The sequence below is a fragment of the Argentina silus genome, assembly GCF_951799395.1.
Source record: "Argentina silus genome assembly, chromosome: 3".
Taxonomy (NCBI): domain Eukaryota; kingdom Metazoa; phylum Chordata; class Actinopteri; order Argentiniformes; family Argentinidae; genus Argentina; species Argentina silus.
The window spans coordinates 1878008-1895507 of record NC_139657.1 but is presented as its reverse complement, the minus strand read 5'-3'; the positions used below and the strand labels follow the sequence as shown (position 1 = coordinate 1895507).

Below are 17500 nucleotides of genomic sequence, written 5' to 3'. Positions count from 1 at the left end.
ACACACACACACATACAGTACAAACACACACACACACACACACACACACACACACACACACACACACACACACACACACACACACATACAGTACAAACACACACACACACACACACACACACACACACACACACACAGGGTCTGGTGAGGAGAATGAGAGAGGAGTGATCTACAGTGAACAGTAGAACTACTAGGAGTGTAAAAGGACTGCTGCCTGCTGACCAGAGCTGAGTCATGCTTTTAATAAATGGTGATAATGGTCTGATAACTCAGAAACAGACAGATGAGCTGCAGAGGCCTGCTGCAGAGCTCCATCTCCTCCACGGTGCTGCTTCTGCCAGGCCAATATCTTTATGTGTCCACAGTGTCGGTCTTTTCACAAATTCAAAGGTTCAAAGTGCGATCAATAGGTTATCAGTATCATTGGTTATCAATACCGCAGTGATCTGATTGTTAAAACGTTAAAGTGCAGAGCACAGAGGTAGACCTGTAACACAGACTGTTTGCTTTAAAATGCATGTTTGCTTTAAAATGCATGTTTGCTTTAAAATGCATGTTTGCTTTAAATGTAGCTAGCATCTTATGAGCCCATATGGGCAGGCCACCGTCAGAATGTGCAATGACACTTCAATAAATAAAAATCAATCAATCAATCAATCAATCATCTACCTGGCAGGCGTCTCTCCCTCCTCTCTCTGGGCCGGCACACACCACTGTCGGGGCCTGCTGGGACGGCCTCACGGTCTGGAGGACGAACCTGCACTTAGCAGGCTCCACCAGGTCCAGCTGCACCTCCCTCAGCACCGAGGGGAGACCGCCCCCTACAGGTGTGGAGGAGAAGGGTCTCCATCATCAACATGTCCAGGGGTTCCACTGTCATAATATAACGGTCTCCATTATCAAATCATCCAGGTAATCAGCTGCTATATTAAAGGGATGAAGTATGGTGATCTCCATCATCAACACACCCATAAGACTCACTATCATGCTAAAGGCCAGGGGAGGCTGGTGGAGGTAGAAATCGGAGGACGGCCCATTCTCATGCATGGAATGGAATAAGGAATGGTATCAAACACACGTGTCCCGTCCTCCGATTTCTACCTCCGCTAGCCTCCCCTGGTCTCCTTCTCCATCAAATCTATCTGATACCTCCAAATGGAGAGGGTACAGTGTGAAAACGTAGGTATGAAGGTCAAAGGTCAACTCGAGCTTATAGGTTAAAGTCTGTCTTACGTTCCTTCATCCGGCCCCATCCACTAACAATGCAGCTGGTCCTTGGTGGGAAGTTCTCACTGGGCAGAGGCAGGCAGATGGGCTGAACATGGGCGCCTACGAGAGACGGAAAAGACACACTATAAAGGACCTCCATCAGGGGAGGCTGGTGGAGGTAGAAATCGGAGGACGGGCTCGTTGTAACGCACGGAATGGAATTAAGAATGGTATCAAACACAACACACCATCGGAGGGTGAACATGATACCATCCCTCATTCCATTCAGCCACAGTCTGACATCATCACTAACGGACAGAGGAAACCTGCCCAATCGGATACGTCCGTCGATCTCCAGCAGAGCGATGTCAAAGGTCATTGGAGAGGCGTGTTGGTACTTCTCGTGGATCTTGATGGTCTTTACGGTGAAGTTCTGCTCCTCTTCATCCGGAACCTTCCGGTCGTACTCCCCGACCACAGCGTTCAGGTTCCCCAGGAAGTCCCTGTGATGAAGACATCAGGTGTGAGAGGTTTGTTCCTGCTGATGAAGACATCAGGTGTGAGAGGTTTGTTCCTGCTGATGAATATCACATATTGACAGAGACTTGTGCCAGACTGCTGGAGGCAGGAATTGGAAGTCGGGCCGATTGTAATGCATGGAATGACATCGGTAATGATGTGTGTTTGATACCATTTCTCATTCCCTTCCATGCATGACAATGAGCCCGTTCTCCGATGTCTGCCTCCACCAGCCTCCCCTGAGTCTCGTATGTTATTATGACCAGACCATTCAAACACAACTACATTTTTATCACATTCAGTCCCATGACAGAGATGGTATAGTATGAGGGAACCCAATAATGAACCCCACATTAATACCTGCTTCCTGAAGGTATTATTTAATATATAATGGTTCATAAAGGAGGGAGAGTATGAGAGGAGATGGGATGTTACCGGGGGAGGCTGGTGGAGGTAGAAATCGGAGGACGAGCTCATTGCCTCCAGTGGACGTGACGTACTTTGAGGTGCTGGAGAAGCAGTGAGCGGCGGTCAGAACCCAGCGGTCAGTCAGGACGGCTCCTCCGCAGAAGTGAGATCCCCTGGTCCTCAGAGAAACCTGCCAATGACATCACCACACACACACACACACACACACACACTTACATCAACTACAGTAGCAGCAGTGGAGGCTGGTGGAGGTAGATACCATGTGTGTGTGTAATACCATTCCTCATATTCCTCGTACCATGGATTACAAATGAATGAGCCCGTCCTCTGATTTCTACCGCCACCAGCCTCCACTGAGATGTAATACATTTCATTCAGCGGCATTCGTAACACTCACTGCCCAGAGTGGAAGCATGACATAGCTGAGTAATGAACATGACATAGCTGAGTAATGAACATGACATAGCTGAGTAATGAACATGACTGGAGCCGGTCAAAACCAGGGGAGGCTGGTGGAGGTAGAGATCGGAGGACGGGCTCGTTGTAATGCATGCAATGGAATGAGGAATGGCAACAAACACGTGAGTTCTACCTCCACCAGCCTCCTCTGCTGTGTACATCAGTGGTATATCATAGCTCTTAAAGGGGAAGCCACTTGCCAACCATGGGTGGGATCCATATGTAGCCTCCCTCCCTCCAATGATTCTCAACCAGCGGTCCAGGATGTTTCTGGCCTGAGGAAGACCACACTTTGAACCTGTAGGAAAAACAAACAAGAGAAAAGGTCACGCTTAACAGCAATCATGCAAATCTATTATAAAATAATTATCTTTAATTCTAAATACATGACCAACTTGTGTATCTCTGGGCCAGGGGAGGCTTGTGGTGGCAGAAATCAGAGGACGGGCTCATTGTAGTGCATGGAATGGAATGAGGACTGTCATTCCTCACACGTGTTTGATACCATTCCTCATTCCATTCCATGCATTACAACAAGCCCGTCCTCCGATTTCCACCTCCACCAGCCTCCCCTGCTCTGGCTTTGGGCCTCTGTATCCTGAGCTATCAGAACATACCAATATTAGCTACAACTCCGGTTTGTAAACAGCAGCACAGACAGAGCAGAGCCGCCGTGGTCTTCAGCCCCCAGCGTACCATCCTGGCTCCTGTCTGAGGGCCTGCTGGCTGGGACAGAGAGGTTTATAAGGTGGGGGCGGGGGTGGTGTGTGTGTGTGTGTGTGGGGGGGGGGGGGGGGGTTAGGGTTTATGTGTGTGGGGAGGGTCACATCATTAACTACACAGGCATTTGAAAGGACCAGAGCTAGGCTGGGGTAATGGGGGAGCATGCTAAATAGTCTTCTGCATTAGACTGTTATACTACGAGAACATGGGGAGGGTGAGTCCCCTCGGTGCTTGAAAACAACAGCTACTGTCTCCATGTCAATGAGCCCCCAGCCCATACAGTGCAAGAACAACACAGCCAGCTAAATGGACCATGCATTTGTGTTTGCTTTTATAAACCACTCAGAACCCGCATTGTGGTCTGACTGTCAGTATGACTCAGGGGAGGCTGGTGGAGGTAGAAATCGGAGGACGAGCTCATTGTAATGCATGGAACGGAACAAGGATGAGGAATGGGGATCAAACGGAATGGGGATCAAACACACGTGTGTTTGATACCATTCCCTGTTCCGTTCCATGCATTACAATGAGCCCGTCCTCCGATTTCTACCACCGCCACCAGCCTCCCCTTGGTCAGTCCCCTACGTCACAGACTGCCTCTACACTACAGAGACACCAGAGACACATCCTGTTGTCTGTGAAACGTAACCCATAAAATGAGCCAAGGAGGAGGGCTCAGGGACAGCCATAAACCCTGGACAATACTGGGAGACCTGCAGGCTGTTAAAATGACCGCAGACACCGGAGGAGTCAGAGGGATCAGGAGTGGCTTGAGGAATAGAGATACAGAGAAATAGAGATACAGAGAAATGTGTAAACAGATGATTGACGGGTAAAGAAATGACTGAAGACTGACTGAGATTAAAGACTGATTAATCTTCTTATTGATGGGCCATGCTACCCAGTTAGAAAGAGAGAGAGAGAGAGAGAGAGAGAGGGGGGGGGGAGAGAGAGAGAGAGAGAGAGAGGGAGGGGGGGAGAGAGAGAGAGAGGGAGGGGGGGAGAGAGAGAGAGACAGACAGAGAGAGAGAGAGAGAGACAGACAGAGAGAGAGGAGAGAGAAAGAGAGAGAGAGAGAAGGAGAGAGAGAGAGACAGAGAGAGAGAGGAGAGAGAGAGAGAGAGAGGAGTGAGAGACAGACAGAGAGAGAGAGAGAGAGAGAGAGAGAGAGGGAGGGGGGGAGAGAGAGAGAGAGAGAGGAGAGAGAAAGAGAGAGAGAGAGAAGGAGAGAGAGAGAGACAGAGAGAGAGAGAGAGAGAGAGAGAGAGAGAGAGAGAGATATCTATAACGGATTCTGTGTAACCAATTTTAGGGCTCTCATGTATTTAGGGCTGAGGCTGATTCTGCTCTGTCAATAAGGGAAGCCCACATCAGAGCACTGGAGGTCAGCCAGGTTTAAATGGGCTTCCCTTATTGACAGACCATAATCCGCTTTACGATGGGACGAGTGTAAAGGCATGGTTGTTCCTTATTCTGTTCTTCAAAGACACACCAACAATTGTTCTCCTTTTCCCCCCATTGACTTTGAATGGAAGAGTGGCAAACCTCTGGTCTCTGGATGAATATTTTTTTATATCCCACAGTGAATGTGTGTCTCAGTGACTTTTTACAACAGAGGAGGGTGTATAGTTTAATGTAGTGAAGGTTTGAGGGGTGTCAATTTCATCATTTCCTCTAGAAGTTGGAAAACTGCTATCGAACTGGTAATCCTAAAGGGCAGGAATGGAAGCGTACTAGACCTGCCTGTAAATGTTCAACCCTAGATACTACAAGCCTCTCCTTGGGGTTTGTCATCTTAGCTGTCTCAGAGAAGTGCAAGTCAAATAAATTGTTACAAAGTTCCGACTTCCTGCGATTTCTCAGAAAACCTTCTTTAAGATGAAACATGAAATCAAAGCAGATGATATAGAGTCCCCATTTTACAGCTAAAGAGAGAGAGAGAGAGAGAGAGAGAGAGAGAGACAGAGAGAGAGACAGAGAGAGAGAGAGAGAGAGAGAGACATACTGTACAGACAGAGATTACTTTAAAGGGCGACCATTCAGTTGATGGTACAGGAAAGCAATCTACAAAGCCACCCTTTCTCTCTTTCTCTCTCTCATGACGGTCAACTTGACCTTTAAAGAAAGGTTTTCTGAGAAATGCCACAGGAAGTGGGTACTTTGTAACAATTTATTTGACTTTAACTACTCTGAGTCAGCTCTGATGCTCAGGGAATAGATGATAGAAATCTTACAGTTGCTATTACGGATACTGTGTGTTCTCAGTGGTCATTACTGAGACAGACCAAAACATCGATTTCATAGTCAGGGAATAAGTAAACAAAGCAGTCCATAAAAAACAACATGGAGAATTTCTGTGAGCGAAACATCCAGTGTGAGTGAAACATCGACTAAAACGCCACAGAACTCAGTTCAACATGAAAAACCTCCGCTGGAGAATAAACTTACCCGGAGCAGACGGTCTGTTTGATAGGAAGGACACGACTGCACATCAGCACACTGGCTGTTGACTGTTACAGGACAAGTAGCCTTGAGGACCGGGACAATCTGTCCCTCAATTCATAGAGAAAATGTCCTGACAAACTCCCCGAAAACAACACAATTGTATCTGCTCTGACCCAGTTGCTGTAACACATAATGGCATACCAGTACAACAGCAGGTTCGTTGTGTTTACCATAGGGCACCATTGAGAAACACAGTGGCTTATCAGATCAACCTGAAATAATGAAAAGAGGAAACCTCTCTGTTTTATCATATTTAAACCTTGGGGAAATAAGGCTTTTTCTTAAAGATCTGTGAGGCAAGGAGGGCATATCAGAGGAAGCCTGGCTTATTCATTGCTTCCTATGATGTGTGTGAGTGTGTGTGTGTGTGTATTTGTGTGTGTGTGTGTCCGTGTCCGTGTCCGTGTGTGTGTGTGTGTACCTGTATGTTTATGTTTATGTGTGTGTGTGTGTGTGTGTGTGTGTGTGTACTGTATGTGTATCACTATTATCAAAGTATATGGGCATCCCGCTGGGCCACTGTCTTAAGCCCGTAAGCCCCTGTATCCTGTTTACCCTGCTGAAGGGTTTGCCTCCCACTGGGCACGCTCAGTAGCGACTCGGCGCTCCGCTCTGGCCGGCGTTCGGCTCGGCGGTCTGCGGTTGCCAGGCTGCAGCAGCTGCCAGGTGTTCCACGCCAGAGCAGAGCAGAGCAGAGCAGAGCAAAGCAGAGTGGCGGAGCAGAGCAGCGGCGCAGAGCAGAGCAGAGCAGAGCAGATCGGCGGAGCAGAGCAGAGCGGCGGAGCAGAGCAGAGCAGAGCAGAGTGGCGGCGCAGAGCAGAGCAGAGCAGAGCGGCGGAGCAGAGCAGAGCAGAGCGGCGGAGCAGAGCAGAGCAGGGCAGAGCAGAGCAGAGTGGCGGAGCAGAGCAGAGCAGAGCAGAGCAGAGCAGAGCGGCGGAGCAGAGCAGAGCAGAGCAGAGCAGGGCAGAGCAGAGCAGAGTGGCGGAGCAGAGCAGAGCAGAGCAGAGCGGCGGCGCAGAGCAGAGCAGAGCAGATCGGCGGAGCAGAGCAGAGCAGAGCAGAGCAGAGCAGAGCGGCGGCGCAGAGCAGAGCAGAGTGGCGGCGCAGAGCAGAGCAGAGCAGAGCAGAGTGGCGGAGCAGAGCAGAGCAGAGCAGAGTGGCGGAGCAGAGCAGAGCAGAGCGGCGGCGCAGAGCAGAGCAGAGCAGAGCAGAGCGGCAGAGCAGAGCAGAGCAGAGCAGAGCAGAGCAGAGCAGAGCAGAGCGGCGGAGCAGAGCAGAGCAGAGCAGAGCGGAGCGGAGCAGAGCAGAGTGGCGGCGCAGAGCAGAGCAGAGCAGAGCGGAGCAGAGCAGAGCGGAGCAGAGCAGGCCTTTTCATCCGCCTAATATGAATCTTGTGATTGGGAGAACTAACAGCGTAACGTACAGCACTGGGGTTACACAGAACACAAGCCAGTCGTTTCACAAGGTTTCTCTGGGAAAAGAGATTCTATCTCAAAGAGACTGGCCTGGATGAATAAAGGTTATATATATATATATATACAAGGTTGTTGTACCCCTTTCTCTTACCCTCTCTCTCTGTCTCTCTGTCTCTCTCTCTCTCTGGGACTCGTAACAATGGCCCTGGATAGAACAGTTTAGCTAATAGCGTTAGCTGGCAGCTAGCCTGGGGTTTCTCAGTGGGATGGTTTTATAACTATTTGAACAACTGCCTGTGGCTGAATATTGCTGACAAGCAGACCATCCAGACCATTTGGACGGTGAATAGACAGTGAAAGCATGAAGTAATGTGATAATTGGGTGTGAACGGTGATTGAATGCAAGCACCCCAAAGGGGTCACAATTTCTGCTGTCGTTCTTTGGCAGAGGGTCAACACTACTGCACATTGCATCTGTGTCAGCATTTTACGAAGAGAGAGTTAGAAGCATTAGAACTCCATTAGAACATTCAAAGCATTAGAATTTCTCATTAGGGAAGGTTGGCAACAATTGTTGCAATTCACTTAATTACACAAGTTTTATTCTTAAGGGAAATTTATACGAGCCACAATCACCTCAAGTGAACTCTCTGACAGGGTTGGAAGTTACTTTGAGGTGATTTGGGCCCCATAACTCCTATTGTTTTTGTAGTTAGCTGAAGTCAGTATGAGACCGTTTAAACAACTCTGGCCCATGGATTAATGTTTCTCCTGACCCACAGACACTTTCAAGGCAACAAATCACATAATTTCGACCGACATTTCTGCTGATCAACAAAGCATAAATGAACCTTCTACGTTCTAGAGTGCCAAGGGTGACTTTATTCACCAAAAATGCACACATTATGATGCTTCATTTTTGTAGCCAATCAAAGTGTTGTTGCTAGGTAAAATACCACATAGAACACTTGGCCCTCTAGGTGGTGAGTATTCCGGAACTCCTTGGCAGCTGGTGAGTTAAGAAAGGCAAACAAGCCTTATTCCTCAAAGGCAAATGTTACGCTCAGTCAGTTATTGTAACCATCTAAACAACTCCACTGCCCCTCTGCATTTCTGCTTACATACATCATTGGGCTACAACGTGAACTAGTGTCAGAATCTGGATGCAAGCATCATTACAGCTGAACAGAATCTCAAAAGTACTTTGACTCAAACCCTGACAAGTAAAATGTTGGGGCAGACCGGCTCCCTGCATTACAGGAACCAGGCCAAGCTTCTAAATAAAGACTCCCTGTCCTGTGTTCTCCCCAGCTTATGGCAACAGGGAGGTAGAGGAGTTTTGAGAAGGTGGCAAGGAGAAAGGAGTGATTTGTTGAGTCACCCACTGCCGCATTCTAGGAATGGCAGCCACATTCTCACACAGAGACAAAATACTTAAAAAAAAAAAAAAAAAAAAAGACCAGAAATTACAACAATTTTTCAAACAGAGAAAACAAAACTCACTTGGCTTCAATAACACACGCGTACAACAAATGAAGATTTAACATCGTTTATTCCTTCTTTTTGGTTTACAAACAAAAGGCACCCATTGATTTTTCTTCTTTTATTTTTTATATTTTTTTTTACATTGACTGTGGCAAGAACTCTCCATCCCCCTCAGTGAACTGCAGACAGCAAATTGGGAGCATTCCGTGAAGTCTTGAGAAACAACACGTTCATTATAGGATACAGGATTTCTTTCATAGGGGACGACGTCGTACAATTATAAAAAGGGAAAGGGACAGCTAAATACTAAACTGTTACAATGTTGTTGTTTTTTGCAGGCAGACACAAAGGGATGAGGAATATGTTTGGTTAAACTTAAATCCCAGTGCTGCTCAGACAGGGTGTTTATGAAGTATAATAAGTGGATGTTAAAAGTGATAGTTCACCGAAGGTATGTGGTTAATCACAGAAATTAGATTTGAGAGTGAACTATCCCTTTAATGTTACAGATGTGCAATGCCCTTTGAATAGAAGACCATTGTAGTGACCCAGTCATAGGAATCCCTAGCAAACATGAATGGATGAATGAAGTAGGGAGAGGGAGTTTACCAACCAACCCTTCTTCTCAATCACTGGAAAGACCAGCTTTAACTAAGGAAACCCTGAATTCACCATTCCATTGCTTTTGTTGGACAAATAAAGCCATAGTACGCAAAACTACCCGAAGCGACATACCAAAGAAAACAACCCACTAGCACACACACACGTACACACTCACGTCCTCAAAAACCCAACAAGAAAATGGATTGCAAAAGCAAAACGTGAACGCAAGGATCCCTTTCAAAACGCGGTCCTCCGAAATGATCATTACAAAGGATATGACAACTTGTTAAATCAAGAATCAATATTTCAAAAACACAAGCGACTACAGTATTATCTTAGACTGGGATTCTGGAATCATGGGAAGCTTTCTAGTTAGCTGTGCAAAGACTCAGGCGGTAATAACTATTGGACTATTACATTCAGAGAAAAATGAAAAGTGAAAATACTTCAGAAAACTGACGATAGACTTGACAGCTAGGATCAGCTTTAGCATTGTTGCGGTACATACAAGACACACGTAGAGTACATACATGTACAACAGTACACAGCAGCTGACAGTTGGTTCAGTTATATTTGTTTGTTTCCTCAAGCTTTTCTCTTTTGTAAATAAATAGCCACGCAATATTTATTGTTTGCATAAAAATACTTTGTAAGTCAGATTTTCTTTTTTTTGTTGTTATCTCGAAGTCCTACCTAAATAAAAATTGAGTTGTACACAAACGGATTAGAAAACATAGATCAGACTGCTCGTTTTTCACATTTCATTTATAGACAAAAGTTCAGGCACAATTCACACTCACACACACACACACACGCACGCACCCACACACCTCTCAGAAAGTGTGTCACTTAATCCTATTTTCAAAATGGCTCCTGCGAGCGCAGTTTCAAAGACGTTCACCTTTATCAATCTGTCTTAAATTCTATGGAACAGTAGTTAGAAGTAACTATGGCAAATGTACTGTACACGCCCAATGAAAGTCGTACAGCGTACAACTTGGGAAAAGTGCACGGTCAGGTCAGTCCCACATGTCGGACAATATGTACAGCAAGACAACGAGAAAAAAAAGGGGGATGAGGAAAACAAAGTTGTTGGGGTGTCAAGGTGGACAACGAGAAGTGTTTGTAAGTGACAGACAGAACAATGAGTAATTAAGAGTAATTAAGAGTTATTATTACAGGCCAAACGTGTGACACTGGTAAAGCCCATGACATCGACCACACCACGGGGAAACAAAGTTACTGATGGTCTTAGACAGACGTACAGGTAGCTGCGTGTTACTAGGAGCTGTTCTCAGAAGAAACCAGTGTGAAAAAACTGCCTACTATCCTACTGTACAGCAGGGGAGGCTGGTGGAGGCAGAAATCGGAGGACGGGCTCATTGTAATGCATGGAATGGAATTTGGAATGGTGTCAAACAGTTAGCCAAGCAGAAAACACATGCTGGATACCGTTCCTCATTCCGTTCCATGCATTACAATGAACCCGTCCTGTGATTTCTGCCTCCACCAGCCTATACATGCTGTTCATCCCTAAAACCTCCTCCTAATCAAGTCCTCGGACCAGTGGCCTGCTCTGAGCTATGCCAGTTAAGAGAGAGGTATTTTGGCGAGAGATAACAAAAGAAATGGCTTTTATGCAAAAAAAAAAAAAAAAACTGCAATGTTAGCTGATGTAAGATTAATAATCCTATGTTGTTTTTTTTAGGCACTGTAAAAAAATAAAAAATAAAAATAAAAGCCACCACCACATTACTTACAATCTACCTTGTGCTTGGTCATACAACTAGGAGCAAGTCACCGTAGCCATCTGTTAGCCTAGCCTAGCATACAGTAATATGGGTGCCTTCGTCACCCCGAATTCAAGCAGGAAAAATGTAAACGATTAACCGAAGCCACCGACCACTAGGGGGAGCACCCTAGAGGGTTGTCAGCAAAAGCTAGAGTTCTCTATAGAGATGATATCCTATACATCAATGGTTCTGTTCCAACGTTCCACACCGGCATTCCACTTAAAATGAAGCGACGCATTGGCCAGCGGCCATGCATTCTAAATGGCATGCTGGAGTGGCAGTTGGAACCTAGCCAACAACGGTTCTCCCCCACCGCCTGGAGAGGTGGGTGGGGGGGGGGGGGCAGGGCGGGGGGGGGGGGGGCATCGCTGGACCTGGAGTCTGGTTCTGTTCATGCTTAGTTAGCTACTACATCACAATCAAATGCAGTTCCATCTCGTCGTATACAACCAAGGAGCACACTGCAAGTAGAAGGGACATCAGAAGCCATCATACACATGAATAGTACGTCTGACCGTTGAGTGAGCCCAAAGCTTCCAGGATTTTGCAGAGCATTGTCAAATGCATAGCTATCTGCAGGCAGGCAGGGAGGGAGGGAGGGAGGGAGGGAGGGAGGGAAGGAGGGACAGGCTGGGCCAGGCTTGGTTGGGGTGGGGTGGGGTTGGGCAGGGTCGCGGGTAGAGATTAATGGGGTACGAGGTTGAGGAGTGGGTGGGTGGATGGGGTTCAGGGTTGGGTTGGCTGGGTGGACGTAGGTGGGGGTTGCAGGTCAGGGCGACCCTGTACGCCTCAGCATCTCATGGTGCTAGGCCGGGAGGGGGGGGGGGCCGGAGGGCTGGGTTTGGGCTGCGGGCAGGGCTGGGGGAGGCTGGGCTGGGCGTATAGGTGGGGTCAGGTCAGGGTGACCATGCTGCGTAGGTCCTCAGCATCTCATGGTGCTAGGCCGGGAGGGGGGGGGGGCCGGAGGGCTGGGTTTGGGCTGCGGGCAGGGCTGGGGGAGGCTGGGCTGGGCGTATAGGTGGGGTCAGGTCAGGGTGACCATGCTGCGTAGGTCCTCAGTATCTCATGGTGCTGGAGGCTCGGAAGTAGGACAGGAACTTGAAGCAGAGGCTGACCACAAAGTACCAGATGTTGCGAGCCATCTGGGACCTGGCGATGAACACCCTCCAGATCAGGACCACCAGGACCGTGTTGAAGGTGTAGCGGATGTTCCTCAACCTGGAACACAAACACACAGGGGACATTATAACAACAGACAGACAGACAGACACACACACATTATAACGACAGACAGACAGACAGACAGACAGACAGACACACACACTATAACCTGAGACAGACTGTTACATCCCTCGTCCTGAGAGGAGACATTGCCAGGCTGAGTACAGTCACAGGCTGGAGATCCGCAAAATGGAGACTGAGGCAGACAAAAGAGGTAAATCTCTGTAGAGTAGAATTAGAAGCTGCCAATGTGGAGTGTTCTACACCGGCTCACTCAGACACTCTGAGAGTTTCTGACAGTTTTGGTGTGAGTAAGCACACAGCCTTAGACCCCAGTTTTGGTGTGAGTAAGCACACAGCCTTAGACCCCAGTTTTGGTGTGAGTAAGCACACAGCCTTAGACCCCAGTTTTGGTGTGAGTAAGCACACAGCCTTAGACCCCAGTTTTGGTGTGAGTAAGCACACAGCCTTAGACCCCAGTTTTGGTGTGAGTAAGCACACAGCCTTAGACCCCAGTTTTGGTGTGAGTAAGCACATGGCGTTAGCACCCCCGTTTCGGGAAACTGAGGTTGATTCATACTTTAGCACATTTGAACGTATCGGAGCCTCTCTGGGGCGGCCTGAAGATGTACGGCCTCTTTTGCTGCAGTGCAAATTGACTGGTGAAGCTCAAGACGTTTTGTCTGCTTTATCCTTGGAGGATGGTTTGCGTTACGAGGTGGTTAAGAGTACTGTTCTTCGCGTGTATGAGGTAGTGGCTGAGACGTATAGGCAGAAGTTTCACAAATCACAAAAAGTTGGCTCATAGGACTTTTATGGAGTTTGCCTGTGAGAAGGAAACCCTGTTTGGTCGCTGGTACAAAGCTAGTGCTGGTGCAAAGCTTCAGACTTTCAAACCAGGTTATTCCGCCTGCCCCACTTCACCCAATCCCGGTTATGGGTAAGCCATTTGATGCATGTACTGGTAGATTGTGTTGGTCCTTTACCAAAAACGAAATCTGGTAACCAAAGCTATTCCTCTTAGGAAGATAACATCACAGTCTGTAGTAAAAGCCCTGATCAAGTTTTTTGCTACATTTGGACTCCCAAAGATAGTACCGACAGATTAAGGTACTAACTTCCTTTCGGGCATATCTGACCAGGTATTGAAGTCTCTGTCCATTACCCACAGAATCTTGAGTGCTCGAGTCCCAGGGGGCGCTCCAACGTTGGCATCAGACGTTTAAGTCTGTGCTGCGAAAATACTGTATTTGTATATTGTACCGCTAGCGCTGTTTGTGGAGAGAGAAACAGTGCCAGGAATCCCTCGGTTTCAGCCCAGCTGAGCCTGTATTTGGTCACACAGTAAGAGGGCCTTTGAAAGTTTTAAAAAGATCAGCTTATGTGTGAGAGTTTGACCTCGAAAAAAAACGTGTTGGCTTATGTGACCCAATTCCCTGGGCGGCTGCATGAAGCTTGCAGCATCGCTAAAGAAAGCCTCTCCACTCTGAGATGCTGTTGAACCTTCCTTCCCTGTTGCCACATTTAAACAAATAGCAGGAAGCCAGCATATTGGCACGAGTTCATGATTTTTCTTGTCTGTTTGGAGACGTTCCTACCCGCACTACCATTTTGGACCACGACATTGACGTGGGCGGTGAGGTGCCAATTAAACACCACCCATACAGAGTAAATACAGTGAAAAGATCAGTGATGAGGCAAGAAGTCTCATATCTGTTAGAACATAACTTGGCACAACTAAGTTGAAGTTCATGGAGCTCTCCATGCCTCTTGGTTCCAAAGCCCGATTCCACATTTCGTTTTTGCACTGATAACTGGAAAGTGAACCAAGTCACCATTCCTGATTCATATCCCATGCCATGCTTGGATGATTGTGTAGGTACACCTGGTTTGGCCCGCTATGTCACCAAGCTAGATCTGTTGAAAGGTTATTTCTTTTACCTCATGCATCAGAGATATCTGCCTTTGTTACGCCTGATAGGTTCCTACAATATTCAGTAATGGCATTCAGGATGCGATTCCAACGCCTAATGAATATCGTGCTTGCAGATGTGCCTAACTGTACAGCGTATCTTGATGATGTGGTAGTACACTCTTCTGATTGGTCTGCTCGTGTGAGTTCGTTAAGAACAGTGTTCCAGCGGTTGGCAGCCGCTGCCCTGACACTGAACCCAGCCAAGTGCCAATTTGGGAAAGGCACTGTTACCTGTTCAGGTAAGCAGATGGGCGGAGGACGAATGCATCCCATTGAAGCCAAGGTTGTTGCCATAACAACATTTCCAGTGCCCACCACACGGCGGGAATCGCGTCGACACCTAGGTATGGCTGGTTATTCCAGGGGGTTTTGCCGCAATTTTTCCTCAGTTGTAGCCCCACTAACTGGCTTCCTCAGTCCCTCAGTACTGTTTGTGTGGTCTGCTGACTGCCAAACAGCGTTTGACTGCATTAAAGCACTTTTATGCAGTACCCCTGTCTTGAGTGCGCCGGATTTTCAAAAGCCATTTACAATCAAAGTCGATGCAAGTAGTGTTGGTGCCGGTGCGGTTCTGAGTCAGGATTCCGACGGTCTGGACCATTCGGTCTGTTACTTCTCAAAGAAGTTCAACAAGTCAGTCACGCTACTCTACCACAGAGCAGGAGCCGCTGGCTCTGTTGCTCACTCTTCAGTTCTTTGAAGTTTACGTAGGATCCAGTGTTACGCCTGTGATCGTATATACTGACCAGAATCCTTTGGTGTTGCTTCACCGAATGTGAAAGCTTTTTAAGGTTTTAATTTGGAGATCCGCCTCAAGAAAGGTTCTGAAAATGTATTTGCTGATGCTCTTTCTCGTTGTTAATGTTGATGTGTGTGTGTGGGTGTTATGTCCCTCGTACTGTATGCGGGTGGGTTCTCCTGTCCTGTATCCGGGTGGGTTCTCCTGTCCTGTATCCGGGTGGGTTCTCCTGTCCTGTATCCGGGTGGGTTCTCCTGTCCTGCATCCGGGTGGGTTCTCCTGTCCTGTATCCGGGTGGGTTCTCCTGTCCTGCATCCGGGTGGGTTCTCCTGTCCTGTATCCGGGTGGGTTCTCCTGTCCTGTATGCGGGTGGGTTCTCCTGTCCTGTATCCGGGTGGGTTCTCCTGTCCTGTATCCGGGTGGGTTCTCCTGTCCTGTATCCGGGTGGGTTCTCCTGTCCTGCATCCGGGTGGGTTCTCCTGTCCTGTATCCGGGTGGGTTCTCCTGTCCTGCATCCGGGTGGGTTCTCCTGTCCTGTATCCGGGTGGGTTCTCCTGTCCTGTATGCGGGTGGGTTCTCCTGTCCTGTATCCGGGTGGGTTCTCCTGTCCTGTATGCGGGTGGGTTCTCCTGTCCTGTATGCGGGTGGGTTCTCCTGTCCTGTATCCGGGTGGGTTCTCCTGTCCTGTCGTGTTTTGTGTTCCCGTCAACGTCTCCTCCTCTTACTCTCACACAGGTGTCCGTCAACGATTGGCCTGTCATTCCCATCCGTCATCATTCGCGCACCTGTTCCGGACCAATCAGTCATCCGTCCGTCTATTTAAAGCCCCCCCCCCTGTCCTCTGTTTGGGAGTCGTTGCCTTTCGTGTTTTGTTCGGTGTCCATTGTTGAGCCAAGCCACGTGCATTGGTAGCTGTTTCTTGTTATGGTTTAACACTAGACACGGTATAGTGTTTTGCTTTCACGCGCAGGGACAAGAGGAGAGGTAAGCTGCCCATGGGTTTACTTGCATCACGGACCTGCATCTCTGGTATAAACATTAGGCTAGGAACGGGTGCCCCCCCATGTGTTTATAGTAGATCTTGTGTGGTTAGGCAGACAGGACATTCTTTTAATAAGTTATTTTCTTTGGCACCGTTCATAGTCCCCTTCTTCCCTTCATTTGTTTGGACAATAAATATTCTTGCATTTTAGTCTCAGCTCATAGCACATGCTCGCTGTATCGGGTTAGGCTCTTATTTTACTTGAGACAGAAGGGTCGTAACACAGACAGACAGACACCCAAACACACTGGGGACATTATAACCTGAGACACACACAGGACAATCCGTTAAGGACAACAACAACCACCACAATGTGAGATTAGAACTTGGAACACACACACAGAAGGAGGCATACAAAAACAGATGGTATACTTTGGATGTCAATGCCACACTGTGCACATTCAAACATGTTCCTCAACCTGAACACACACAGAAGGGACATGACCTGCACACACACACACAGGATCTCTATCACTTATGAGCAGGGGTCTAGTAAGCTCTCTGATCTCTTTAAAATAGAATAGCTTGTCATCTGTTGAGGATATATTCTTGTTCATGGACATCCCAGAACACATGCATGCAATCCATAGATAGCACAGTCACAGCTAAGGGAACGCATTGAGATGCCACTGTCTAAATGTGTGTGTGTGTGTGTGTGTGTGTCACTGCCTGTCTGTGTGTGTGTGTGCGTGTGTGTTCCAGTCCTAGATTGCATGTGTGTGTGTGTGTGTGTGTGTGTGTGTGTATTCCAGTCCTAGATTGCATGTGTGTGTGTGCGTGCGTGTGTGTGTTCCAGTCCTAGATTGCATGTGTGTGTGTGTGTGTGTGTGTGTGTGTGTATTCCAGTCCTAGATTGCATGCATGTGTTCCTGCGGCATTCACATGTGTTTCTGGAAGCGCACTCCGGATTAGTGAAAACATCCAGGAGGACATGTAATCTGCTGGGACACAATTTGGCAGGAGCAGGGGCATCCAGGAGGACATGTAATCTGCCGGGACACAATTTGGCAGGAGCAGGGGCATCCTTCTGCTACCGGGGCAGATTTGCCCTCATGTACTCTGGTAACTCTGAGCGTCTAGGGTGCTAAATGATTCATGGCGTGCGCGTGTTCTGTGGAAAACCAAACAGAGGAAATATTCACAGGAGAAAACATTAGGATTTCATGCTGAGGCAGCTGAATTAAATATGCCTCCGCATGAATGAACAGAAAACACCGTGACATCAAAGTGTGTGGCTTAATATGGCGTGCCCCGTTAGAGAACCAATCTACTTATGCTACGGAATTACATTTTTCCAAAAGAGAAAGAGGGGTCTTCGAAAAATGTGAATGATGCAGTATTTCTGTTTGTGTCAGATCACTCAAGTTTCTACATGTTTCATAA

The 17500-nt window shown here is 47.7% G+C and overlaps 2 protein-coding genes across 3 annotated transcripts in view; both read right to left on the bottom strand.

Annotated features, from left to right (window-relative positions):
* LOC310801589 (ovochymase-2) overlaps positions 1 to 3315 on the bottom strand; it is a gene marked incomplete at both ends in the record, with an annotated part of 6806 nt that extends 3491 nt beyond the window's left edge. The window contains 6 exons of the mRNA XM_083665655.1: positions 670 to 821; positions 1234 to 1329; positions 1480 to 1712; positions 2229 to 2326; positions 2817 to 2914; positions 3276 to 3315. Of these exons, the coding sequence (XP_083521781.1) occupies positions 670 to 821; positions 1234 to 1329; positions 1480 to 1712; positions 2229 to 2326; positions 2817 to 2914; positions 3276 to 3315 (717 nt within the window). The remainder of the gene's footprint in view (positions 1 to 669; positions 822 to 1233; positions 1330 to 1479; positions 1713 to 2228; positions 2327 to 2816; positions 2915 to 3275) is intronic.
* A 5477-nt stretch (positions 3316 to 8792) lies between these two features.
* Positions 8793 to 17500, bottom strand: part of far1 (fatty acyl CoA reductase 1) — a 30622-nt gene continuing 21914 nt past the window's right edge. For both annotated transcript variants that reach the window (XM_083667165.1, XM_083667166.1), the window contains exon 12: positions 8793 to 12358. In XM_083667165.1, the coding sequence (XP_083523291.1) occupies positions 12196 to 12358 (163 nt within the window). In that variant the 3' untranslated portion in view covers positions 8793 to 12195. The remainder of the gene's footprint in view (positions 12359 to 17500) is intronic.